The 10,922-nt window shown below is 34.7% G+C and overlaps 2 protein-coding genes across 2 annotated transcripts in view; one reads left to right on the forward strand and one right to left on the reverse strand.

Moving 5' to 3' along the window:
• Positions 307–4,751, forward strand: LOC109850002 (pectinesterase 31). Its single transcript, XM_020419899.1, has 6 exons — positions 307–669; positions 749–853; positions 937–1,014; positions 2,087–2,274; positions 3,113–3,286; positions 4,290–4,751. Exons 1-6 carry the CDS (start codon positions 427–429, stop codon positions 4,450–4,452), a joined length of 951 nt encoding a protein of 316 aa, XP_020275488.1. The 5' UTR covers positions 307–426; the 3' UTR covers positions 4,453–4,751.
• Positions 8,509–10,922, reverse strand: part of LOC109849760 (serine/threonine-protein kinase STY8-like) — a 6,943-nt gene continuing 4,529 nt past the window's right edge. The window contains exons 7-11 of the mRNA XM_020419632.1: positions 10,289–10,348; positions 10,094–10,215; positions 9,923–10,008; positions 9,711–9,826; positions 8,509–8,892 (exon numbers count right to left, since the gene is read on the reverse strand). Of these exons, the coding sequence (XP_020275221.1) occupies positions 8,766–8,892; positions 9,711–9,826; positions 9,923–10,008; positions 10,094–10,215; positions 10,289–10,348 (511 nt within the window). The 3' untranslated portion in view covers positions 8,509–8,765. The remainder of the gene's footprint in view (positions 8,893–9,710; positions 9,827–9,922; positions 10,009–10,093; positions 10,216–10,288; positions 10,349–10,922) is intronic.

The following is a 10,922-nucleotide window of genomic DNA, read 5'->3' on the forward strand; positions in this document are numbered from 1 at the left end:
GTTCGCCATAATTATATAGCCATTATGCACGTATTAATTGTCGAGGAAAATAAAATATGTAAAACATGTTAAATTGTCTTTTCTTTAATAAAATATCCAACAGTTTGATATGCGAGAAAATAAAAAGTGAGAATGATCATTCCATTCCACTTCATTCTTGCGTACCAAAAAAGATGTCGTAGTGTCCATAAAAATTATTGCTCTAATTCTGAATTTGCAAATAACGACTAAGCCGCGTGGATTCTAGAAGCAAACCCCACAGATCAGAGGAAAAAAAAACGGATAAACTCAACACAAAATGTTCCCAAAAAAAAAAAAAGCGAAACCGAATCAAATTCCCTTCATAAAAATTAACCGCACCATCTTCCACTTTTGCTTCAATTCCACGCTATAAAAAAAATACCCCAAACCAACCGGTGACCGGCGATGTCGGTTCGGATGCTCCGCGTCGCCTGCGACGGCACCGGCGTTTACCGGTCAGTCCAAGAGGCCGTCAACGCAGTGCCTCTTCACAATCGGGCTCGGATCATAATCCAGATCTCCCCCGGTTTGTACCGCGAACCCGTTCACATCCCGAAGACCAAGAACTTCATCACTTTTGCCGCGCTTAAACCCGAGACCACTGTAATTTCTTGGGATAATACTGCCACCAAAATCCAACATCATCAGGTTTTTTTTTTAAAATTAATTGAAAGTGATTAAAGTGTGAATTTTTAGGTTATTTACGTGTTTTTTTAATTGAAATTAGGAGTCGAGGTTGATTGGGACTGGGACTTTTGGGTGCGGGAGTGTGATTGTTGAGGGAGAGGATTTTATTGCTGAAAATGTCACCTTTGGGAACTCAGCGCCTAAGGTAAATTTTCATCATTATTTTCATTTTTTTTAATTTTATTTATGTGGGTTTTATTGTTGGTTGATGACTAGTTGGATGAATAGGGTTCAGGGCAAGCAGTGGCTCTCAGAGTGACGGCGGATCGATGCGCGTTTTATAACTGCAGGTTTCTTGGATGGCAAGTGAGTATGAATCATCCAATTTAGTTTTTAGTGTTAATTAAGTTTTAAGATAAATTTCTGAGAATAAATTATATCCAGTTGAGTAACTTACAATTGATACTTGAGAGAAGTGATAAAATTTAATAATGAAGATCACAAATAGACCATAGAGAACTTGGTTATTGAAGGAGATAACCCTTAATTAGGTGTTGAGTTGAAAGGTTTAAGCTTTAGATATTTTTAAAAACTTTAAACTTGAAGGTGAACATCAAAAGGGAGAAATTTGAAGTTCAGATGATCCAGGTTAACTTCTATCCATAGAATCTGAAAAAAATGACCCTGTAAGAAGGTTAATTTTTAGGTGTGTTCATATTTATTCGACTACTTGAAATGTTGAAGATTCACAATTTTCAAAAGGGCTTACTTGAATGGAACATCAAAAGGAAAATAGAAGAGAAAATCAAAGTCAAGAGACAAACTATTCATAATGGATTTCTTCATTCTTTTGTATTATTATGTCACATGAGTGTATTCCGCTTTCAGTTTATCTATTTTTATCTTGTTGTATTTTTATACACCGTCTTAGTAATCAAACATCACTTTTTTGTAACTGTGCCGTGCCGACTAATATGATGCATTCCTGTTGATTTTTCGTTTCCCTGTTGGTATATGTGGTTGCCTTCCATTAATAGAACTATAGTTTTTGGTTTTATCTTTTAGACAACTAATTCTCCCTTAAAAAGTTTTCTTTTACTTGAAAAATCAATTTTAAATCATGAAAAGTGCCATGCAAAAATTGCCTGTAGTTTGGTTGTTGGGGATTGACATATTAGTATCATAAAGGTTATGGCTACCAAATTGGCATAAAACATGACTCCCCTTTACCAGCTAGGTATAAAAAAGTGAAGCTGGCAACATGATATAAAAACGCCGTAAGTTGTGACATCAAGGCTTTTCCAGTTGCTGGAATTTTGATTTGAGGTGATAATTCAATATTTCAAGGGGAAGCTTCTGTAGATGCCCAAATTTTGTTGTGGATTGTTGCCTGACATGATCCAAACTCACTTCTCCTTGTTTCTTTTTACTGTGGTAGGATACCCTATATTTGCATTATGGAAAGCACTATTTGAGGGATTGCTATGTCGAAGGAAGTGTGGACTTTATATTTGGGAACGCTACTGCCCTTCTGGAACATTGTCATATTCATTGTAAATCTGAAGGATTTATAACTGCTCAAAGCAGAAAATCTTCTCAAGAAACAACTGGTTATGTGTTTCTAAGGTATGCATCAATTTCTTTTCTTCCAATTACATACCTTATTTCTATATCAAGGTAATATATTAGTTAAGAGATTCTTAAAAACATACCCAAAAGCTTCTCATTGAGCCTTTTTTACCTTCCTGGATTATCCAATAGCTTCCTCTCATTTGGTAGCACCGTAGCAGCTCAAAATTCGAATCTGAGGGAGCCATCCACTGTCTTATATCTAGATATCTGAAGCTCTGGTAATATCCTGACGTTTTTGAGCATTCGGATCTATTGTCCATTCCCTTTGCATTAATTTGAAATTTGGAATGTTAAATCCTGGGCTCACAACTGGTGTATAATTTTGCTTCGAGATTCGTGATCTATACTTAGAACTCATTTTCATGAAAACGGAAGAACAAATATATAGATGACGCTGAGGATTAAGGTTTGGCAACTTCATGTTGCTCCCATATCTACTAGTATTCCGGTGCACGCAACGCGTGCATGACCGGCAAACTAGGGAGTGTTGTAATCGAATTGTCAAGGGAACGAACAATTTGTTATGTTTTTAGTAGATTTCCAAGTGTGAAATCATTTCTGTTGATTTTTCTTGATGAGAGGGCATTTCCACTGATTTTTTTCAAGTGCGAGGACATTTCCTTTTTTTTCCAAATAAGAGCGCAATTTCGGATTATAAAAATGAACCTCACACAAACCAAAGGTGGGCTTCTTTTAAAAAATTAAGTATAAATGAATCTGATCTAAAATCTCATCTTTTAACCGAGAGCCATTTGTTTGCCTATGCTTTGCTTTAGCAGCTTGTTACCTTATCTTTTGGGGAAAAAACTAACCAATAAATTGACTAATGCAGGTGTGTTATAACTGGTAATGGTTCTTCTTCATATATGCATCTTGGACGTCCATGGGGGCCCTTTGGAAGGGTTGTTTTTGCATACTGTTGGATGGATGCTTGCATCAAGCCTGTTGGTTGGAACAACTGGGGCAAAGCTGAGAATGAGAGGAATGCATGCTTCTATGAATACAAGTAATGATTTTGAAACAATTAAACTAAAACCCTCCTTAAATTGTTTGGCGGTTTTTTAGATATCCCTTTATGTTTAATTTAACCTCCATTAAGTTTTGTCAGATAACACACCCTAAGTTACATCGTTAGATCTTTACACGTGATAATCACGTGCATCCCAATGATCAAAATGCCTTGATAGAAAAGCTCTTTTATGTCCTTCTCAATAATTTTACAGATAATTTTCGCAAAAGCCCCCTTAAGTTTGGTCTAATTTTGAGATAACTTCCATCTAACCCTAGCCCCCAGTTAATTTAATTGTAATAGTGTTAATTTGAAAAGAGTATTTTGGTCTTTTTAAAGGTTCATCTAACACCGTTAGGGAGTTAGTTGTAAATTTTGAAAGTGTTTGGGGTTTTCTGAAACACTGCAAACTTAAGGGGAGACGAAGTGACATTTTTAAGTTTAGGGCAGTTATCAAAATTTGGTCAAACTTAAAAGGGGCTTTGTGAAATTTACTTTAAAAAATTTTCTTTGCATGTTTGTTGCCAGAAGCATTTTATGTTTTCTTTAACTATTCCAACTCACTATTCTGTACAAGAGTACTAATAAGAAAGTTCTTCGGTCACAAACTGAGCACAGCTTAGCAACAATTTGTAAGCGAACCCCCCCTCCCCCTCCGCCCCCCCCCCTTCTGTACTTGCTAAAAACACAATAAACATCAGTCATCAGAACAGCAGTTAGGAACTTCTAAGATACTGCGTTCTTCACATGACTTCTTACTTGAACTATATTTTGTTGTCGCAACCACTCTACAAGAAGCCATTGTATCATGAATCCGATGCTATTCAAATATGGGAGACCTGAACCTGGACATCCTTCAATAGTTGAACAGAATCCTGCTACTTGTCTCATGCGCGCCTTAGCTGCTAGTTTTTTTGGTACTCCCATAGATTGTTCTTGCCAAAATTTTAATTTTAAGCAGGAACCATATTTCTCAATCTTTTCATGGTTTTCCCCCTAGATGCTCTGGTCCAGGCAGCTGTCTTACTCGCAGAGTAGCATGGTGCAGAGAACTGGTTGATGTAGAGGCTGAACAGTTTCTAGCTCATCAATTTATCGACCCAGAACCTGCGAGATGTTGGCTGGCTCAAAGGATGGCTATAAAAATACCATTGTCTGCGTGATGTTGAAGATTTCAGTACCCATGGTTGAGAAATCTTGAGGAAGGAAATAAACGAAATCTTCTTATCTTATAAGATCAGTGTAAAAGCTTATTATGCTGTCATCTCCTTGTTTCATTATCTAACATCTAATGGAGGAGCATGGAGAGCAAAACTGTTTCAGCTAAGTAAATATGTAAGAGCAGTGCAAAAAGTTCAAATGGGTAAATTGTTTTACCGTTTGAATGCTTTCATCTCAATGGTTGATTATCTCATGTATTTCTCAGTTTTAAATGGGAGGATATTGTTGGCCTTTTTGTTTTGATGATGTTTTAACAAACAATTTATAACTAATATTGTTTATGTAGTGTTTGTGTTTTCTTATTTATTCTAGACAAACAATCAGTTGGAGGTTGGATGGATTGAGCCTAAACGATCACATCAAATGGAGGTTTGCGGAATATCGGAGTGAAGCAATACAATTCAAGTCAATTCAAGATCAAGCTTCATCCGTATAGTTTTCCAAGTTGAGCTTTATTGTAGATCAAGATAGCTTGGGTAATTTAGTTTAGGAGTTGTGTTGGTACTTTAAACTCAATTATATACACACATTGTTTTTGGTTTTATAGTTTTCACGTTTTTATAAATATGAAACATGTATACTTGTTTACATATATACACGTTTCATATTTTTCGATTTTGTTTAGCAATATGTTTAGCCATATATATATGAAACAAATGGATATAGCTATATATATACACATATTTGTTTTATATCTATACATGCAAATAAACATGATTTTATTTATGGATTAAAGACGTTTATTTGCAAAATTATGTGTTTACGGACTTAAGACTTGTTTATACCATTTTATATCTTTTCCTAAGTCTATAAATCCATTCAAAATGCTTCAAGAATTTGTTTAAGTCATTTTGTCAAAAACATGTGTTGTGTTTTCATGTTTTTGGATTATTTTACAAAATGATGAGTTTTCACAATTGGGAAGTGCAATTCCAAATTTTCTTTTTGTAACATGTTTATTTTTATGTTTACAAACATTCCCTAAAGTTTTACATTTTTTGAAATTTATTTGCTATTTTTAAAAGAGGTTTAAAGTTCAGTTTTACTGTTCATTTCAGGCTGATAACCTGTTATCAATCGACTGATGAACTTGCCTGAAATTGCCAAAAATTTTTGTTTTTACGACTGATAAACTATCAGTCAACTGATGAGGTCATCAGTTGACTAATGAAATCTTTAGTCGACTGATGAGTTGTAGGCTGCCTATATCGATCAGCTCATCAGTCGACTGATACTGTTCATTAGTCGACCGACGGCCTCTAACGATTAGTTTTTCCAGATTTTTAGGTTTTTATTTTTTTGTATCTTTTTCCTTGGTTTTCTCTTGGTTTTGGGGCTTGTTCTATGATCCTATATATACCCCATACTCTCTAACTTCTGAGGGTAATTAAGAAGAGTTTTAAACAAGTTTAAAAGGGTGTTTAAGTTTTGTTTAAGTGTGTTTTCAAGATTTGTTTTGTGAAGAAAGTTTCACAAGTGGAGAAGATCATCTTCATTGTTTGAGCCTCAATTTAATCTATCTCTCTATCTTGTTTTCAGAGAAGAATTTCTAAACTCAATTCTAGCTTTGTATTTATTATTTGTTGATTATCATTTTCATTAAGCTAGAGTTTATATTGAATTCATATTTGATTTTCTCTTTGTTTATACACAACCATTGAGCTTTTAGTATTTTCATACATTGTATAATTTGGGGTTATGAGATTGTGTGACTTAGAGAGTGAGCCTACATTGTGTTCTCATCCATTGTAGAGAACAATTTATTTGTATTCGTACTTAATTGTGAGATACACTTTGTAATAAACTTGTACACCGAAAGGAGTGTGTGGTGAGAGATTTGGTCGGTTCTAAGAGAAGTGGCGTCGGTAGTAAAGTCTAGTGAGATGTGGTAAATCCGAGCACTTGAGGAAGGACACGAGCTAGAGACCAACACTTAGAGAGTGTAGAGTGTGATTGCAAGAGTGCGAGATTGTAGAGTTTTCAGTGAGCTAAAAGTCGAACTTGTGAGGTGTAAACGTTTTGGGTGAACGTTGAAAACCTATTGTGTAGTGGATTCTTCCCAGGAGTGGGGAGCGGAGACGCAGGTCGGAAGGAGCAAACTCCGTGAGCATTTCTTTGTGTTTGCGTTTGTCTTGGCCTATTTTTTTTTGTGTTTTGTTATATTTTATATCGTCACTGTTGCATGTTTATTTTACCCTTATTTATATCACATATCCTTGCTCATATAACTTGTTGAATATCATACTTGCTATGATATTTGTTAACTAAGTTTTAATTGGCATTAATATCGGATTATATTAGCATTCACTCTATTCATCCCCCCTCTGGTGCTTTCAGATATGTTTCAAGTTAGATGTTTTAGTTTATCTACTTGTTTATCGATGAGTCTTGTGATGGGGCTCTTGGGACGCAGTGAACTTCTGGTCTGCACTAAATTGCTGTAAAATGTCTTAAAACTTATAATCAACTTACATTAACATTACTATTTCATTCTACTGTAGCATGTAACGAAAGTTCTTCCTTACATGCTCCCCCAAAGTCAAGCCCAGCATACATTTTACTGGCAGACGCGGAAAAGCTATTGTTAGTAGTATGTACCAAACAAACTTTGCATGCATAGAGATTTTATTTTACACATCAAGATCACAACCAGGAATACAAATAGTGACAGTATCTGGAAGTGACGGAATGGGTTGGAAGTAGTGGTGATAAACCGTATCCTTATATAAGAAAATGTCTGTAACCATATCCGTTAGGGTACGGATATGATTACTCAAATCTACAACCGATACGATATGGTTACGGATATAGTTTGTAGTGAAATATACGGATCCGTATCCGAAATATTCGAATACATTTTAGTCATACTCTTACGATAATTTTAATTTTTAGATTATGGATTTGTGGTTAATTTGGTATGATCAAGATGTCTGATCTTAGCTTTTCAGTTATAATGAACATATTAACGAAATCTTTTGTATCACATGAACTATGTTTTTCCTCAATACTATCTAGTTTTCTCATATCCGTTTTGTATTCGCATGGTTATCCGCTTATATATCCGCATGCATATCCGTAATCGTATTCGATTTTAGCGGATATGAATATGAATTTTCCTTATCAAGCTACATCTGTATCTGTCTGTATCCAAGATGGGTAAGTAGATATAAATATGGTAAGTATCATATCAGAGCCTTATCCGAACCAAGTGCACTCTTAGTTGGAATTCCTCCTGCCATAGTTTAGTTTTTAGGGAATATCTTTGACTGTTTAGGGCAAATTGGTCATTTGAGAACAATGTACATTTTGTGAATTTCCTCCCTCATTAAATGCTCTCCCCCAAACCCCAAAAGAAAATAATAGTAATAATAATAATAACCATTCATTCTTTTACAACCATGTTTACAAATAATTGAAACCTAAAATCAAATTATAAGTAACGGATTCAACGTTATATTAGAGATTGTAAGAAACAAAAATTAAACGCCAACATAGCTCTACTAATATTAAATTATAAATTATAAAAATTAAATAACTGTTATAATGACCGACATCATTTACAGAAGAGTAATAGAAAATTTACACGAGGAAATCTTTTTGCATTTAGATAAATAATAATTGAAATAATATAAAAAAACAAAAACAAAGATATAAAATGCAACCCATACTTAAATAAACGTAAGAAAGTGTATGTTAATTTTCTAACTTGGAAATAACATCGTACCAAAGTTGTTATATATCCATAAAAAAACAGATCCAATAAAATTGACATATTTTTCAAATATGGCTATGAATATTACTTTTTCAAATATGGCTATGAATATTACTTCTCATTTTAAATGTTTTCTATTAGGTTTCTTGAAACTACATCCATCAGTTTCTATTTTTCTTACTTTAAATTTAATTTCTGTTTTCTAACACGTGCACTATGCACGTGAGAGTTAGCTAGTTGACAAGAAATCAGCAACTTCAAGTAGCAGGTATCCAGGAGGGTCAAGGGTCAGCGATCTTTGATCAACATATAACTATTTTTTGCTATACTGATTATTGAGGAATAGTAATTGTTTGATCAATGAATCACTACAATCAACAGCAAACTTACCACTACATATAAATAAGTGAAGGATCATATCTTCAGCTTCCAACTTTCTGATTAGCATAAATAAACTGCTACTCGAATCAAGGATGTCCAAGTATAAAATCGTCCGTTGTAGTTCGTGAAGCAGAGAAATTTTAACTTAAGGGATTTGCCTTCCTACTGAGTAAAAAGGTGCCAGTGGTGATCTGGTGACAAGTTCTCCTTGATTTTCTCGAGCTTCTTGAGAATCTCAATGAAAGAAGGCCTCTGGTTCACATCAGCAGCCCAACATTGCTCCGTCAACCTGAGAGAAATCAGCAGAGGAAAGAAAGTGACATAAGCTGAAATAAGCCAGCAAATTAAAAAGGGTTATGACCCCAGAGTTCGCACCGTAGTTAACTTTGATACCCCCAAAACTTTTCGGCCCAAAAAGTACTCCCAACTTAACTTTGGTATCTACAATGACTTGTCGGGGTATCAAAGTTGAAACTTTTTTGAAGTTTGCAGTGTTGTTTGGGCAAAAAGGAAGCTTCGGGGTATCAACATTAAAAAAGGTGTAAACTTTGGGTTATTTATGTGCAAATGTGACGGGGAAAAGCCACATGAGAGTTTTCTTTTTGTGTGTCTGTGTACCTGCCCTAAACATAAGTAAATGAAAGAACATGATTCATGCTGCTGAAACCAAAAATTTGGAATCAAAGCTATTTTTGTTCTTGTTGTTGTCACATGCGTTTCTCTCATGCTTCGGTGAGAGGATGATGCCAAGTTGACTTATTTTCTTACGAACAGGACTCAATGTTTACTTTGCATATATAGCTGATGAAATTAGAGTAAAAACACAACAAATCTTTGGTGAAAAGAAGATATCAAAAGTTAAAGTTCGACTATTTGCTTTACAACCAATATGGTTATGCGATTATAGACAGAAGCCATGCACGGACATTATGCAAGAAGAAACAAAAAAGTGGTTCAATTTTGAAGATTTTACTAACTAAGATTTTACGAAACCGAAAAATGATGAGAGCTACAAGATAACTTTTGCGGAAGGTAAGATAAAGTACGACAAAGGGAAAATAAAATCACCCCTGAAGGTAAGTAAATATAGTATAGCCAACTTCTTACTCTCTTAGTTCAGGAAGATATCCTTTTGCACGAAAAATTGGACGATGCCCCTGAGAGACATACTTAGCAGCCTCATAAGCTTCATAATTAACTAATGGAGGGTCTCCTTCAAGCATCTACATAAAACATACAAATGACTTATCAAGAGAAGCCCAATATTTGATCAACTGTAGCGCTATGGAAAGATAAATAAATAAATAAAATAAAACTACCTCATACAAGATCATGGAGAATGAGAAAACGTCAACTTTCTTGTCATATTTTCTATGCTTGAATACTTCGGGTGCCATATACCTATCTTCCATCCTCAGAAAGGAAACAAGAATAAGCTCAAAATATAATATAACTTTTCCCCCTTCAAGAAAAACAGATTTAACACTCACAACTTCCAGTTTCTCCAGTCATTTTATATACGTCATGGGAATTCTGGACTTTGATGAGCTTGCTTAATCCAAAATCTCCGACCTTTAGATGATCAGCATTGGCGTTCACCAAAAGGATATTCCTGAAAGAAATTTTAACTTTAGTGAATTCTAGTCGTATCAGCACCAAATAAAAAAAATAGCAGTTGAAATCACCTTGGCTTTAGATCACGATGAATTATAACATTTGGCTCACTGTGAAGATATGCCATACCCCTGTATACACACAAGCATAAGTAAACGTTAAAGAATGATATGTTCTACCAGGGAGAATAAGCTAGAGAAGAAAATTATAAACAGCACATATAAGAAAATTACACAAATTACAATGAATTACGATCTTTTTCAAGTAAAAAAAACTTGATGCTGTTAATGAGAGGTTTAAAGTACCACTTTGACTTGAAGAAAGATTACTTGCAGAAAGACCTCTGCTACAGTAAGGAGGTCTTTTCGCAAATTGGATTACCTTCATCATCTCAAATTCCACCCCCACCCCCCACCCCTCAAAAAAAAAAAAAGAAAAGAAAAGAAAAGAAAAATCCATGACAAAAGCACATATGTATGTCGATGGATTTAGTTGTTGAGAAATATTTTTTTCTCAGAATAAGTTTTTGAGACTTCCATGGTGGCCCCACCCTGTGGATGATCCATACTGTTGAATGTTGATATTGACCTACAATCCCAAACTAGTCCATAATGAGAGACCAAAAAGATTTAAAAACTTCTTACCCACGCATCAATTTACCTAAGCAACTCAAGTTTTCTTGTAACCTATAAAAATGAAAGTCCC

The sequence above is a fragment of the Asparagus officinalis genome, chromosome 7, assembly GCF_001876935.1.
Source record: "Asparagus officinalis chromosome 7, Aspof.V1, whole genome shotgun sequence".
NCBI classification, from domain to species: domain Eukaryota; kingdom Viridiplantae; phylum Streptophyta; class Magnoliopsida; order Asparagales; family Asparagaceae; genus Asparagus; species Asparagus officinalis.